General features: G+C 43.2%; 1 protein-coding gene across 5 annotated transcripts in view; it reads right to left on the bottom strand.

Moving 5' to 3' along the window:
• Positions 1-17268, bottom strand: part of PLEKHA2 (pleckstrin homology domain containing A2) — an 83689-nt gene that overhangs the window by 59363 nt on the left and 7058 nt on the right. For 4 of the 5 annotated variants that reach the window (XM_075207014.1, XM_075207015.1, XM_075207016.1 and 1 more), the window contains exons 4-5: positions 12154-12202; positions 11062-11159 (exon numbers count right to left, since the gene is read on the bottom strand). The exons of the other annotated variant lie outside the window; for it this stretch is intronic. In XM_075207014.1, coding sequence (XP_075063115.1) covers positions 11062-11159; positions 12154-12202 — 147 coding nt within the window. The remainder of the gene's footprint in view (positions 1-11061; positions 11160-12153; positions 12203-17268) is intronic. 5 annotated transcript variants of the gene reach the window in all.

The following is a 17268-nucleotide window of genomic DNA, read 5'->3' as shown; positions in this document are numbered from 1 at the left end:
ACAAACTTAGTTGGACTGTGTTGAAGTAGGATAGGCTTTTAATTCAAACCATCAATGTCTCATTTTAGTTTTAGAATAGTTTTCAATAGATTCTCATCATAAAATGTGCACTTTATAAAAATTGTCCGAAACCGCTATAAAGCATATCTGTACAATCAGGGACAGAACCTACTGCACATGGTTCTCTGCTTGTTTCTATTATTCTGATCGTTTATTTACAGAGTGGCACCATATTTCACAGAACATCACAGAGAATATCTTACAGTACTTCCCAACAATTAAAACTTAATCCTGAAAATGGGCGTGTCACAGCAGGTGCCCCCAGAGCACTCTGTAGAGGAGCCAATGAAATAAAAAGAAGTTTGGATTTCTATTCCTTAAAGGGTTTTGCACATTATATGAAGCTATTTGGAAACCATACCTTACCAATATGTACTGTACGGCAGTGGGGGTGCTCCCCTGGGACCTCTACATTTTTTTTCAAGAGAATGGAGAGATCCTGTGTAAAGTTAGAAATGCCAGCTTGCTCTTAATTGGAAGGGCACCTCATCCATCCACTCAGAAGACGGCTATCATTTCCTGCCCTGTGTTAAAACCTCTGGAGCACAGAGATGATTATGGAAGCTAGCTACGAGGGGGCCCATAGTAACTGTATCTACTGTGATTGATTCCGATAATTTGTAAATACAGAGAGACCCTTACTGATGTACTAGTAGCGTTAAAAGTGGAGCTTTAAAAATACATGTGGAAAAGCCCTTTAAGGTAACACTGGGCATAGCAAAAGGATCTGTCAACATTAGTCTATACATAACTGTGTATTGTGTCCTATCTGAGATAGAAATGCCGATATTCCCCTACTCTCTGGTATGTAATCTAGCTGATGAACAGGAAAGTCAACACACAATGGACTGAATAAAACTGTTACAGGAACTCAGGTCAAGAGGCTGGGGTTAAACCATTGCCTTGAAAATGCACAGTGAAAGAATTTGCCATTGGCACATTTTCTTGCTTCTTCAGCTCCATTTAAACAAAGATGTGTTAATCACAAATCACTGGGCTCCTATTCCAGACAGCGGTTACACAATGTTGGCCGGTGGCCCAATTCTCACAGTATAATTAGCTCCAACAGAGTGTAACGCAGAGGACCGTATGCCCTGCGGTGTGTCTGCCTCCCACGTACACGTATTCATTAATGTTTTGCTATTTCGATCAAAGCCTTCATGCTGACATATGGGTATTATTTTTCTGTATATGTGTTTTTACCTGGTGCATGAGATGATAAAAGGAGGTTTTGTGCTGAATAGAGAAGAGTGTTTGTGCTGTCCACTTATATTATCAAATAGCCTTCACATATCTCAGAAACTTCATACAGAAATAGACAAACAGATTAGTGCGTGTGCAGTACTGACATAAAGAACTCTACAGCCCTGACTGCTTGTTTCCAGCAGTGAAGCATTATTGTCACATAATTAGAACAGGAATTATCACTGACTGGTATTAGCGCAACAAAACAGGGAGGCACGGAGTCTAATGCACCTCCGGTGTTCACCAGGAATCACCACAAGAAGATATGGACATGGCTGCCTGAGCTGCGCAGGTCTCGGTTCTCCCAGATAATTACCAGTGCAGTCATGAGAGAAGAGTAGTCGGACAGTACGGATCAGAAACAACAGTAGCACAGTACAATGTAGATTATCAGGAGAGTAGTCAGGAATGGGCCAGGGGTCAAAACCGAAATAAGCAAAGCAGTACCAAACGGAATCCACAGGGAGAGTCAAAGACAAGCTGAATTAGGAATAGGAATGCTGGAGCAGGGTGAACCAATAATCTGGCACCCTAATGGCGCCAGAGTGAGGTTTAAATAGAAGAAGGTGCTCCCTGATTGGAGCCTGAGGTTTTGGCGGTCAGAACGCAGCTGACCTCCGACAAGCTGGGAATGACAGTGTCCCATTGTCTGTGTTGCTAGGCAACGGGATGCGAGTGTGAAGAGAGAGACATCCGTCTCTGGCACCTACGAGAGGTGAGGAAGTGGCGCCTGACAGTTATGGTGGTTATCTCATGACATGGGAGCACATTTTTCTGGCAGGGTTATTGCAAATTGCTAGTTAAAGCTTCCGAGAGGTCATCTTCTCCCCATGTTGCAGCATTTCTTTCCTGATGGGAGATGTATGATGAACATAACGATGATATTATCCATATGTCACAGCACTAGATCTCAACCCAATCAAAATATTTACTGGATATACTGGAACAATGCCTGAGGCAGCATTCTTAACCACCAAGAACCAAACATCAGATTTTTTTATGGAAAAATAGTGCTGCACGTTTCCAAACATTGGTAGTCTCAATGCTACACCACATACAAACCATACTGGCTGCACATGGAGACCCAAGGCCACAAAAATAAGAAATCCCAACGGTGCTTGGGGCATTTTTAGCAGTCCCCATAGACACCCGATGGCGACTGCATCGGAGCGGTGGGAATTATACCACTCTGAGATTCTTCTAGTGTGGAAGATCACAATTTTTCAATAGCTCTTTGTCAGTAAAGTAGCCAGAGAGGACACCCTCTATTTTAAGGTGCAACATGTAACAATATATATACATTTGGTACCTATGTATATATATACTTCAACTCCAAACAAAACCGAATCACAAGCAATAACAAAAAAAGTAGGTTGGGGAATGGTTTACTTACCGTTGAATTTTGATCATTTATTTTTGCTATTCATTGAAGCGGAGCAGGAACAAAGAAATAAACAGCAGCTGTCGGGGGCGTACACTGATGGGTGTATGGGGCTATGGGATTTTTTAGAGGAAGTGCTGCTCACTAGAGCATTACAACCCATTTCTGTCATCAAAAACAACAGACTTGTGTGTCTTGTTGACTAACAGGTGGGTACCTAGAATGTCCAGTCATCAACAGTGAAACATTGTCTAAGAAGAGACCAGAACATGAGCATGACAATTATAACATCAGTTCTGTTTTTGGTTTAGCTCTACCTCTTTTTAGGTAGCTTTGTCTAACGTCTTGCATATATATGAAGCCCTACATGGCCGCTCGCAGCACACCCTGATGGCCACTACTAACACGCAGGACTGGGGCCTGGCTGCTCGCAGCACACCCTGATAGCCGGCACTAAAACGCAGGACTGGGGCCTGGCCGCTCGCAGCACACCCTGATAGCCACTACTAACACACAGGACTGGGGCCTGGCCGCTCGCAGCACACCCTGATAGCCACCACTAAAACGCAGAACTGGGGCCTGGCCGCTCGCAGCACACCCTGAAAGCCACTACTAACATGCAGGACTGGGGCCTGGCTGCTCGCAGCACACCCTGATAGCCACTACTAACACGCAGGACTGGGGCCTGGCTGCTCGCAGCACACCCTGATAGCCACTACTAACACGCAGGACAGGGGCCTGGCCACTCGCAGCACACCCTGAAAGCCACTACTAACACGCAGGACTGGGGCCTGGCTGCTCGCAGCACACCCTGGTAGCCACTACTAACACGCAGGACTGGGGCCTGGCTGCTCGCAGCACACCCTGGTAGCCACTACTAACACGCAGGACTGGGGCCTGGCTGCTCGCAGCACACCCTGGTAGCCACTACTAACACACAGGACTGGGGCCTGGCTGCTCGCAGCACACCCTGGTAGCCACTACTAACACACAGGACTGGGGCCTCATTTTGAATCAAACCCGAGATGACATCTGCATACAGTTTACAAGTCCTCTCTGTGCTTGAGATTGTTTCCTGTGAGTGCTCTGGTTTCCTGTAACAACCCAAATACATACTGGTAAAGCAATTGGCTTCTAACCGGCCCTGGTTTGTTTCTTTATGTGCCCGTGGATGGGGATTTAAATGTTAAGCACCACCGAGTGAGGGACTGGTGTGCCTGAAAAACAATAATCTGACTGTACACCGCCTTGGTATAAGTTGGCACTATCTAGAAAAATAATAATATTAATATACCCTATTGTAGGGCATTATCTTAGGGTTCAAGGCCTTCCAGTGACTTCACAGTCACGTGATATGCGGTGAGAATTATTTATCAGACTCATTGTCGCACAGTAATCGCCCCAATTTTTGTTTTCCCAGAACTTTAGGTCTCACTGATGGGATGGCTGATTCCCTCATATTACGATGCTGGTAGTGATTACATATCAGATGCTTGAAAGATTTATGGTTTTTAAAATATATACATTGTGAGTAATCATGCACATACATGTCATCGCCGAGTGAATCCGCCACCCAGATTAGCTCTGGAAGTCAACGGCACTCCCAAAGACCTTGAACTAGAGTACAATGCACATGAGGATTTATTCAGAACAGGATATCGTCGGCTTATTATTATTATTATTATTATTAAGATAATCCACATAAACCAATGTCTAATAAGCTATACGAGTAGAAAAAAGCTCATCAATCAGTACATAAACCCTTGTGAAGCTCACTTCACAGAATCAGACTTTCCATTCTTCTAAAATGTTATTTAGAATTAAGACTAGATATCTTCCCATAGCTCTGAGCTCTGCATACCCTGCCATAATCCTATAGATTGTAAAAAAAAAAGACCCTCTTACCTCTCTCTCTGTATTACCCAGTATTGTTTTATTACTGTAATTATTCTCAATTGTAAAGTGCTACGGACTATGCGGTGCTGTATAAATAAATATTGACGATGATGTTGATTATTCTATGATCAGATCTCGTTCTCTCTGTCCATGTACCTACTGTTCACCATTGATTATACATATTCCACAGCATGCTGAACAAAACTGCTGCCCCTTAACACTGCTGTGACACTAAAGTAGCTTGGTATAGTGTCATTACTGAGAACATGAAGGTAGTGACCCAGCAGTTAGGGGCACTGACCAATGTCACTGACACATTTGTAGAAGATTTTGATTTTAATCCTTGTGTCCGCTCCTTGTGACATTGGTTGAGTCACATTGTGTTCTTACTCTCTATGCACCAAAATAGATTGTAAGCTTGACTGAGCAAGGAAACTGCGCCTGACAAATTCTCAGTGTATAACGCTGCATAAAATTGTATGCTTGAAATAAAAATAATTAATAAATTAAAATAAAAGGGTGGCAGCTTCATCAAGTGCTAACTTAGACAGTTTGTAACCTATGACATTGGCCCAGTATCTGCTGTGAGTATGTTTACTATATTTATGTAAAATAAATGCTATTTTATAGAAATACAATAAATAATTGTATTATTTATTTGCATATTTACGCATGATTTTTCATAAGGCAAAGCTGCCTACAGTTTAACGAACTATAAAGGCGTCTTTATGAAAGCAATTCACCGAGCTTACCCCCACATGTGGTCTCACAAAAGAGGACAAAGGCAGACTGAGCAGGTGAGCATGCCCTGCCCACTCCCGTCAGGACATATGTGTGAGTTTTTACATGTTTGTTGAAAGTCATTACATTAGGAGGATTAAGAGCTGTCAGCGCTCAAGGCACTTTAAGTCAATAAGGCATAAATTAATAATTATGCATATGCCCATCAGCCTAACGCGCCCTCCTCCAACATTATTCTGCTGGTCTGTTCCCCCTCAGCTATCAGCCAGCCTTTTCCACGTGCTGGGTGAGTTCACCCCTCACTCTCTTGTCTCCTTGTCTGGCTGATGATGAACTATTTCTGTCAACAGATCTTCGTCACCACAGTGACAGAAAGTTTAGTTGTTTACCTCAGTTGCATTGAGCTGTGGCTTCATATACAGTACATAGGACTACAAGTCAATGCATATATGACTGGGAGTTCTAATATTTATGTCTTAGAAAACAAAGGATAAAATATTGACACGCTAACCTTATAACAGGCACAGAGGTAGAAATTGCTATCCTAAATGGAATTTCAATTATCTTGAGTCATCTTGCTCTAACTATACATCGGAATGTAGCTTAGCAAATGGTTCCAGAGATATCTATACTGGATAATTAATTTGTTATTGTTTATTTATATAGTGCCAATCATAGACAATGTGTAGTCATGCCTGCTCCATTGGAGCTTACAGTCTAATGTCCCCACACACACACACCCCTGGTGAGAAGTGAACTCATGAGCCAAGTGCTGTGAGGCAGCGATGCTAACCACTGTGTCACCATGCTGCTTCAATGATTGATGGCCTTACATACAACTCTAGATTATTGTTCACAACATACCTGTGATTTTAGTATTTACATCAGTCATGTATTCTACATGTATTTATACCACTTGGATTATATACTATTTCCCCATGATCTTTTTCTTCAACTTTTATACACCCTCTCTTGGCTACACTGTCTTACTTCCAATAGGCTTTCTGATCTCACATACTCTCTCTAATCATTTTAGAGGATTAGTACCAATTATTTAAAAAAAAAAAAAAAAAGTTGTGTTTTAACAATGTATGGAATAGTAACATGATTTCAAAAGTGTTGTAATATTTAAAGAGCATAGATCAGGTTACTGGTGTTTCACATACAAAGGAAACGTTTCGCAATACACATTACACATGAGACATTACCACTCTCACCAAACCTCTAACACCGGCTGCTTGGCTACCAACTGCAGAGATGAATATGATCAGTGGAAGTGACTGGACCACTGGACCAAATTAAAAGCCACCAACAAATTCTCTTTAGGTGGAGCACAAGGCCAGGACAGACACAAAATAGCCTCAAAAAAGATACATCTGAGATTGCGGTGGGTCCCCAGAACCACAACAGATTAACAACAGAAACAACAGCTTTGTGGCAAAAGAAATTCCTCAAGATTCAGTAAAAGCTAGAAGTGATTTACCTTTATAGCTCCTGACACTGGATGTTTCTTTTAACCTAGGTCTTTTTTTTCTAACAGCTTTTATAACGATAAATTTAAAATACACTTGACTTTAGGAAATATGAAGATGAATATGCGTAGATAAGCAGGATGAAGCGCCTACTAGTGCAGGATGGAGCTCCTACTAGTGCAGGATGGAGCGCCTACTAGTGCAGGATGGAGCGCCTACTAGTGCAGGATGGAGCGCCTACTAGTGCAGGATGGAGCTCCTACTAGTGCAGGATGGAGCGTCTACTAGTGCAGGATGGAGCGCCTACGATTGCAGGATGGAGCGCCTACTAGTGCAGGATGGAGCGCCTACTAGTGCAGGATGGAGCGCCTACTAGTGCAGGATGGAGCGCCTACTAGTGCAGGATGGAGCGCCTACTAGTGCAGGATGGCGCTCCTACTATTGCAGGATGGAGCGCCTACTAGTGCAGGATGGAGCGCCTACTAGTGCAGGATGGAGCGCCTACTAGTGTAGGATGGAGCGCCTACTAGTGCAGGATGGAGCGCCTACTAGTGCAGGATGGAGCGCCTACTAGTGAAGGATGGAGCGCCTACTATTGCAGGATGGTGCGCCTACTAGTGCAGGATGGTGCGCCTACTAGTGCAGGATGGAGCGCCTACTATTGCAGGATGGAGCGCCTACTAGTGCAGGATGGAGCGCCTACTAGTGCAGGATGGAGCGCCTACTAGTGCAGGATGGCGCTCCTACTAGTGCAGGATGGAGCGCCTACTAGTGCAGGATGGGGCGCCTACTAGTGAAGGATGGAGCGCCTACTATTGCAGGATGGAGCGCCTACTAGTGCAGGATGGAGCGCCTACTAGTGTAAGATGGAGCGCCTACTAGTGCAGGATGGAGCGCCTACTAGTGTAGGATGGAGCGCCTACTAGTGTAGGATGGAGCGCCTACTAGTGCAGGATGGAGCGCCTACTAGTGCAGGATGGCGCTCCTACTAGTGCAGGATGGAGCGCCTACTAGTGCAGGATGGAGCGCCTACTAGTGCAGGATGGAGCGCCTACTAGTGCAGGATGGAGCGCCTACTAGTGCAGGATGGCGCTCCTACTAGTGCAGGATGGAGCGCCTACTAGTGCAGGATGGAGCGCCTACTAGTGCAGGATGGAGCGCCTACTAGTGTAGGATGGAGCGCCTACTAGTGCAGGATGGAGCGCCTACTATTGCAGGATGGAGCGCCTACTAGTGCAGGATGGTGCGCCTACTAGTGCAGGATGGTGCGCCTACTAGTGCAGGATGGAGCGCCTACTAGTGCAGGATGGAGCGCCTACTAGTGCAGGATGGAGCGCCTACTAGTGCAGGATGGAGCGCCTACTAGTGCAGGATGGTGCGCCTACCAGTGTAGGATGGAGCGCCTACCAGTGCAGGATGGAGCGCCTACTAGTGCAGGATGGAGCGCCTACTAGTGCAGGATGGAGCGCCTACTATTGCAGGATGGAGCGCCTACTAGTGCAGGATGGCGCTCCTACTAGTGCAGGATGGAGCGCCTACTAGTGCAGGATGGGGCGCCTACTATTGCAGGATGGAGCGCCTACTATTGCAGGATGGAGCGCCTACTAGTGCAGGATGGAGCGCCTACTAGTGCAGAATGGAGCACCTACTATTGCAGGATGGAGCGCCTACTAGTGCAGGATGGAGCGCCTACTAGTGCAGGATGGAGCGCCTACTATTGCAGGATGGAGCGCCTACTAGTGCAGGATGGAGCGCCTACTAGTGCAGGATGGAGCGCCTACTATTGCAGAATGGAGCGCCTACTATTGCAGGATGGAGCACCTACTATTGCAGGATGGAGCGCCTACTATTGCAGGATGGAGCGCCTACTAGTGCAGGATGGAGCGCCTTCTATTGCAGGATGGCGCCTACTAGTGCAGGATGGAGCGCCTACTAGTGCAGGATGGCGTGCCTACTATTGCAGAATGGCGCGCCTACTATTGCAGGATGGCGCCTACTAGTGCAGGATGGAGCGCCTACTAGTGCAGGATGGAGCGCCTACTAGTGTAGGATGGAGCGCCTACTAGTGCAGGATGGAGCGCCTACTATTGCAGGATGGAGCGCCTACTATTGCAGGATGGAGCGCCTACTAGTGCAGGATGGAGCGCCTACTAGTGCAGGATGGAGCGCCTACTAGTGCAGGATGGCGCCTACTAGTGCAGGATGGAGCGCCTACTAGTGCAGGATGGCGCCTACTAGTACAGGATGGAGCGCCTACTATTGCAGGATGGCGCCTACTATTGCAGAACAGTAATGATGGAAACCACAAACTCATCACTAAAAGAGTCCAATCTACTGCAAAGTTATAACCACCCCTTAGGAACAGAAGGGCTTCAGGACTGTATTTAATACGTGTCAATAGCATTCATTTGATTGTGTATTTACATTGGTACAAATATGCTTTCTCGTCAACCCACAAATTATATTGTCTGAGTCCCAGTTTTCACAGTAAATGCTTTTTCTCTCCACCATCTAAATATCTTCTCTTCTTTGGTCATGTAGGCATAAAATAAGGTGTGCAAGTCAACCTATTCTGTATTCAGTTATCCACCCCTCCAGCTCCTTCCATCACAACATATACAATGTTACACCCCAGACACACCACCATCAGGGCCGGCCGCATGACGCTATGTTTCACCGTGTAAGTGACCTTACTGAATGAGACGTCAACTAGGGACACAACAGCACTGTGTTTGTACTTGTAAGTGTATTATTATAAATAACCATTGTTATATAAATAAATAGCAAATCCATGAAATAGTTATTATCGAAATATGCTTTTATAGCGCAGCAGAATGCAATACTGGTTTAACAAATCAGACCTCTGCCCTTGTACTATAAGTGCTCATTGACACTGCGGGGCTGACACTGAGCTTGTACCGTAAGATACGCAAATTAGAACTACACATGCCCGTAAAAAAACATGCGTTATACAGCGTTGGTGGGGTCTTCCACATGCCACTCCTTATATCTGAAAAGGTGATATGTGGGGGGAGGAGCAGGCAAATGCAGCCTATGAACAGTAAGGGCGTGTCCAGAGCTGGAGTAACCTAATGGTCTTTGTGGGCTATAGCCAGAGGCCTCGGGCAGCTGGGGGGCCCTAACAAATATTTTTATGTAATACTGCCGGCGATTGGGTCGGGAGCAGCCTCCCATTCACTCTGGGCAGGCGCAGCTAACAGCAAATCTGATGCTGATAGCTGCCCTGCTGTCAGTGGGGACTCGTGAGACTATGGGGCATATTCAATTAGCTTTCGGATTCGCTGTAACGCGCCGGAACAGCCGCGAAACGTAATACACGTTACCGCAATAACGTGGATTTTCGTTCGCAGCCCAAAGGGTTGCGAATGAAAATCCGCATTAATGCGGTACCGTAATACCCGCAAGAACGCGCACTTTACCGCGAATCCGAAAGCTAATTGAATATGCCCCTATGACTCATAGTCACGCGAGATCTCCTCACTAAGCAGCGTGCTGCCCACTGGGCCCGCACAGACAGCAGGACATAAAGAAAGAAGAGGAGTCTGCGGGCTGCAGCGAGAGAAGAGGACCAGGTAAGTGCTGTATATGTATTGGGTGGGGGGCCTCACAGTATCCTTAGCCTGGGGGCCTCCATTGCCTTAATCCGGCCATGGGTGTGTCCCTGTAATTTTGAGGCAGACCCACACAGAAACTGTAATGCTTGTGGGTGCCTGAGAACTGGGGCAATAACCCACAATAATTGTATTGAGGAGGCTTCCAGCACTAATTAACTGTTTCTGAATGGCTGACTGCAGATTCAACTCTGAAGCTGATAGGTGCTTTCCTCAGTGCTCATTACTGTATTGTATGATTTTGTGGGCCTATTTTAGCATGATTTTTTTTAACAGCATCAGAATTAATCAGTTTTACAAACTGTGTGATTAGGACACAGTGACATGATGCTACCATTTGTAATGTGCATTGCAAACCAGAGATAATTGATTCCTATGTTCATAATGCCTCCTCCCCATTCACACTAGAATACACAAAGTTCATCTCGCTGAGAAATAAACCAGTCCTGGAGTGATGGACTCTGCGAGCATTACAGTGTGACCTGTTAGGCATGGTGACCATCGATAACGCCTAGGTTATCATCACAAGCAGTAGACAAGCTGTCAGCACTTCCTGAAAGCACCTCTGGTAAAGCTCAGCAGAAGCATAGTGTGAACAAGTCATACCCTGGAGAAGATCACAACAGACACTTACAGTGATTTTACTTGCTGAATTTAAGGCATCCACCCATCCCTGAAGATCCTTCTGATCGCTGGCTTGAAGAAAATACCGTTGAGATAAGGCATTGATAACTGGTGGGAATATAAAAATATATGTAAAAATCATGCAAGTATGTTACATAAAGTTTCAAGAGGAGCAGCTATAGATAGAAGTTATATGGAATATTAAGAGCAGTTATGTGGAGAAGTCATATTAGGTAATAGGAGAATTTAAAGGTGATATTATATTGAGTAATGAAAGGAACAATTATAGGGAGAGATTACATGCAATAGAAGCTTGTTTTATAAGGAGAGGTTATATGGATTAATAGGAGAAATAAACGGGATAGTTTATATATAATAATAGAAAAAGTTATAGGAAAAGATTATATAGTAGGAGGAATTATAGGGAGAGAGTACATGGATAGACAGGAAGAGTTATAGGAATCAGTTACATGGAGTAACAGGAGGATTTATAGGGATGGGTTATATGGAGTAACAGGAGGATTTATAGGGATCGGTTATTTGGAGTAACAGGAAATGTTATAGGGAGAGATTACACAGAGTAATACTAATTTTTAGGGAAAAGGCATATAGTTTTACAGGAAGAAATCATATAGAGTAATAAAAAAAATTGTCGGGAGAATGCATATAGATTAATAAGGAGATGTTCTATGGGATAATAGAAGGAGTTATAGTGATAAGGTATAAAGATCTGTAAGAAGATGTTATATGAAGTAATATCTCGTGTCATAAGGAGAGGTTACACCGAATGACAGGAGGAGATATAGAAGGTACCACTCAGCTTGCAGATAAATGAAAGGGTAAAGGATGGGTAATAAATGTTGTCAGGAAGGAAAGTGGCAGGAAAAAGTGACTTGTTCCCCATAGTAACTGATGCCCAGTTGTATTTATGAGACCTATAGTAGGAGGAGTGATAGAGAGACAGAGGCCACATGAAGCACAAGGATGGAACAGTGTAAGTGATGTCTTACTGCTAATAGGATAAAGGTGATAGAAAGCAATGGACGGATAAAGCTGAGATATAAAGGTATTTCTAGTGGATGTAGAGAGAATATTTCCTCACCAAAGCAAAATGTCAGCTTTGCTTTTTGTTTCACAGGAGCTGTGCCAACCTGACGGAAAACAGACCGAGTTATTTATACACTGTGCTAATTAGGGAGCACGACGATACTTTGTGCAATAAAACTACTGAACAGCAATATATACATATATATATATATATATATATATATATATATATATATATATATATATATATATATATATATATACACACACACACACACACACATATAAGAGGCATGTAGAGAGATTAGGTAGTCCCTAGGTTTCCCCGCACACCTCCATAGTATGTACAGAGGTGCTATGTGTGTATGCAGACAACATGCATACACAGGCAGATAATACACGCTTAACTCATTCATTACAAGACCTGTACAGTGACAAATCATAGGCAAACCGAGAGGGGGTTTCCTAGTGCCTGGAAACCCCCTCCAAGCCTGGGGCACTGTATAATATTATATCCACGCCCCCATGCATGCTTGTCCCGCCCATGAGCAGTGTGGTGTGGAAACCCCCCTCTACAAATCCTGCGTTTGCCCCTGCAAATATACATTAAACAAATCCATATCATATACATGTTTTATCTTTATGTGATACAGACAGGGGCGACCTGCCCCTTGGAAGAAGCACAGCAGTGGTGAACTGATGCTATGCAGCAATGTAGAGGAGTTTTCAGGGGAGAAAGGAATCTGGGTGACACGTGGCATGCCACCAATGTGCCATGTCCATGCCCTCAGCTGAGTGTGGCCACACTCCCTTTTGTGGCAGTGCCCGGACTCTCAAAGAACAATGTTGGGGTGTATGGTATCCTTGTGATCTAGGTCAGATTTATGTAAGTTAATATAATGTTTACAATAATTAGCAATGCTTCTTTGTATACCTGTTTACAGGGTTCTCAAATATCTTGAGGACATCATAACCTGACAAATATGCCCCAGCATCTCCTACACTCTCATAGAGGCTTACACACAGTCACTTTTATTTCCCAGTGTAAAATACCATTTATTTAACATCCAGACCAGCAGTTATAAGAAAGAGACTTAACCTAATTAACCCTTAAATCATCTTAATAATAGCAATCTTTTAGATTATCCACATCCACACCCATCTCATCAATCAGTCACACCCAGTTCATGTATGTTAAGGTCTCACTTAAACAAAATTATCAAGGTCAAATTAACTAATAATTATCACCATCCAAGACAGCAGTAACAATTATATCTCTATTGCCCACAAGCTATATGACAAGACCTCTAATTGTATATAAATTATAGCTGTCAACTGTTGAAATGTCCAAATGAAGATTTGTAGAGACAAATTTTGCTGCATTCATAGAAAAATGCACACAGACTTGTAGAGGTTTCTATGACCCAACGCGTTTCTAACTCTGTATGTGACTACAGCCATAATACCTTGTACAATAGAGGCTTATCCTCCTGTGTTACTGTCTATACAGCCCTAAGCAACTCCTCGATTGTTTGTTTAGGATGTGTGCTTGCGTTTAGCACATAAATGAAAATATACACTTAATACATTTCTGCTTTATTAATATAGATACGCAAGTAAATATGTTGTGTGGATTAATACAGGTCCAAACAGTGTTGTATGAATTCACCATACATACAGACCAAAACATGGCTATTGCGATACTAAAGTAATACAAGTACCGGCATGTTTCAGCCTTATTTCCCAATACAGACATGCTTGCTCATACACTCTCACTTCCTCATCCACACTTCCTCTTCTACTCCCAGCTCAGATGATTATATTGTGCTGATGCAGCCAGACGAGTGTTGAGATCTGTCCAACACATGGACCTGACTAATTGGATTTCCCCCCGTTATTTAGCCAGCTCACTAGTATGACTATAAAACTCCATCATATACACTTTCACTACCAACAACAAATAGAAAAATCAGAGATCATATTGTTATTTATAATACTGTTGGTATGATTACAGGTAACACCTACACAACTCTGTATAATTTTATACATACCATCACCATCATCCTCATTAAACAGTTTTGGTAGGTGTTGGTTAAGCCAATTAAAAAAAAAATATGTAGCCTATTGGAATAAATATATTTTAAAATCCCTTTGCATGTTTCTGCAGATGGTTACTTGAACACAATTAGTGCAGCCCCAATAATTGTGAGTCAACACTTACCCAACTACTTCCCCTGATTATATGGATAATACTAGTAGGTTAATTGGCTGCTATCAAAATGACCCTAGTCTGTCTTTTTCTCTGTCTGTCTGTCTGTGTGTGTATGTCAGGGAATTTAGACTGTAAGCTCTAATGGGGCAGGGACTGATGTGAGTGTGTTCTCTGTGCAGCGCTGAGGAATTAGTGGCGCTATATAAATAAATGGTGATGATGATGATGATAATAAATATCTAAGGACCCTTGTCTGAAACTGAGGAATACATCACAGCTGGATGGTCCAATCAGGTTAATCCTGGTATGTTAAGCTCTCTTCCAATAGGAGGATGAACTCAATATTACATACCAACTCTTTAAACAATTGATTCTAGTTACTAGTAATACTTTCCCACTAAGGGGCATATCTATCAATATTGGGAAATAAGTATGATTTTTATTTTAATGCAATTTTTTAATAAAATTTTGTCAGAAACAATGTGGCTAGTAAATAATCACAGTTGTACCGGCCATACCCCCCTGATGGCGGCCCCTTTTCAGCTGCCCGAATGATACTGGTCTGATATAATAAGCGTTAATTTACCTCTTCAGTCTCAGGATTATATGAGCATGCATGACTCGGCTAGTTGGTTCACACATGCGCAGTGGAACTGAAAGCCAAGACTTGGGCTCTCCGTTCCACTAACAAAAAACAAATAATAAATAAATTGTAAAAGAAAAAAAATCTAAACACTAAAATAATAAAAATATTTCAAAACTATTTACAAATGGTTTATTCAAATAATAAAGCATTTGTTCACTGTTTTTTTTCTGATACAGCCAACCTGATATAATGATAACAGAAGTATTGTGGCGATACATGTTCTGCTGTTATGTTTGTTAAATATGCTTCACCATGCAAAGCTATCTCTGGTGAAACCAAGTGAACCAAGGTGATACATCGCACTCTTTTAGACTTGGCATGGGATTCTAAGCGCATTTCTGGGAAACACAGGACTTGAGTCACGCCCTGTGTTTCCCGGAAGTATGTTTGGTTTCACCTGTATAATTTGCACCAGCTAGAGGACAGGTGTAAGTATGAACTGATAGTGATGACTTACACGGTATAGTCTTTGTATTAAAAACTACACTGTACTGCAACTCACTAAACTCTCCCCAATACATGAAAGGGTTATCGCTGGTAGTAGGATGGCTTCCCCATGCCATTGCACTTGTATGGCCACCATACCTGTTCTGATAACGCCATCTCAGGATGGCCGGCGGCCAGTCAAGCCTACACCTGTGCCCCCTCGAGCCGACTGCTCACGACCTTAATCCCCGTTTGTTAAAGCAGAAAATAAGGAAGACCGTCGGCTGCTGACTCTTCCACATGTGACCTCCTCTGCACAATGCATGGAGGTCACGCGGCATAATGGAAGAAGGTAAGGAGAAGGAGAAGCGCGATGTGCGGCCCCCTTGAAGTTTGTAGGGCTACAAATGCGATCGTTGAAGAACAGGAGGCTGCCCATTACTGGCCTTAACAAAAGAAAATTATTTAAATAAAAAGGCTTTATTATATGCATAGAGAATTTTTTTAATGTTCAAGGGTTTATATTTTATATGTATTTATTTTAGTAACATATGTTTATTATTTTTGCATTACAAATGTGGACTTTAATTTCCAGTGTGCTTGCCGGTAAGTTTAAGAGGTGGAACTAGCCAGCTGTGGGCCCCGGTGCAGGGAAGCTGGGAGGAAGGAACCAGGACCCACAGCTCGCTAGTTCCGACCCTCTGCATCTGTCATGCAGCGGGCCCCATTATCTCCATGGGCCCCTGTGCACGGCACCTGCTGCACCAATGGTAGTTCCACAACAATTTTTTTGTGAATTGCGGTGATAAGGGAACTCCTATTGCCCTGATAAGCAGTGAGAAAAAAAAAAAATCTAAATTTTTTTCTTGTTATCAACATTTGGAAGAGTTGCCCGACACAGGGTCCAGAGAGTACCGATAATGTATTGATTCGTTTTTCACCCGGGCTCCAGGGAGAGCAGTGCATTCCCCTAAATTATTTTAGGAGTCCCCAACACATTTGCTGGGAGACTATTCCATGGACCTGTCGTCAAGTCAAAAAAAAATATTTCTTCTGTTACCAGTCCTCCTCCCCCTAGTTCAGTGTGTCCTTTTGTTCTAGAAATCCTCTTATGTTAACAAATACTACCTTCCCCAACTCTTTTATTACCTTTGATACATTTGAAGGATTCTATCATATCACCTCAGTCTTTTCCCTCCTCTAAGCTTGGAGTCTATCCTGAAAAGTTTTGTTATGCAGCCCATGTAACATTTTAGTAGCCCATCTCTGTTTTTTTATGAATTTAGGACCTGACAATTGTTCCTACATGGTTTGAAAATAACGTGTCAACAATAAAAATAATAAAAAGGGGGTATGGGAAAACAGAAGAGGGCCTATTTATCAAGCCTATGGGCTGTGAATAAGCCAGGTCCGAACCTGAAAGTAAAGTGATGGCAATCGCTGTCAATTTACTATAGACTCTTCGCCGGGACGCCCGCCATTGTCCCGGTTGAACAATTTTGATAAATTGCAAGGAAAAATCCTTTCTTATCACTGTGATAAGAAGTGATACTTAATGTGGACAAAACTGCAAAGTTTAATAAATAGACCACTACCTAAACACAAGAGATGTAGAGAGCATGTTATGGCCTATCCTGAGGTCACATAACAGGTCGGGTAAATAGATACAAAACAAAGAAGAAGCTAAAAGTTGAGGATTCAAGAAGAATCAAAACTTCCTTTTACTTCTGAACAGAAGACGGATGTAGTCAATGATAAAGATAAGTAATTGAAGCACTAGTAGGCCATGAGTTTGGCAGAAACTGCTTCCTGACCTATGGCACCAGATTTCTCACTTGAGAAGCATGTTAGAATCATGGGCGCAAGCATGGAATAAAGGATGCAAC

Source organism: Mixophyes fleayi, chromosome 4 (genome assembly GCF_038048845.1).
Source record: "Mixophyes fleayi isolate aMixFle1 chromosome 4, aMixFle1.hap1, whole genome shotgun sequence".
In the NCBI taxonomy this organism is placed as follows: domain Eukaryota; kingdom Metazoa; phylum Chordata; class Amphibia; order Anura; family Limnodynastidae; genus Mixophyes; species Mixophyes fleayi.
The sequence above is the reverse complement of the archived record's forward strand: the minus strand, read 5'-3'. Positions and strand labels throughout refer to the sequence as shown.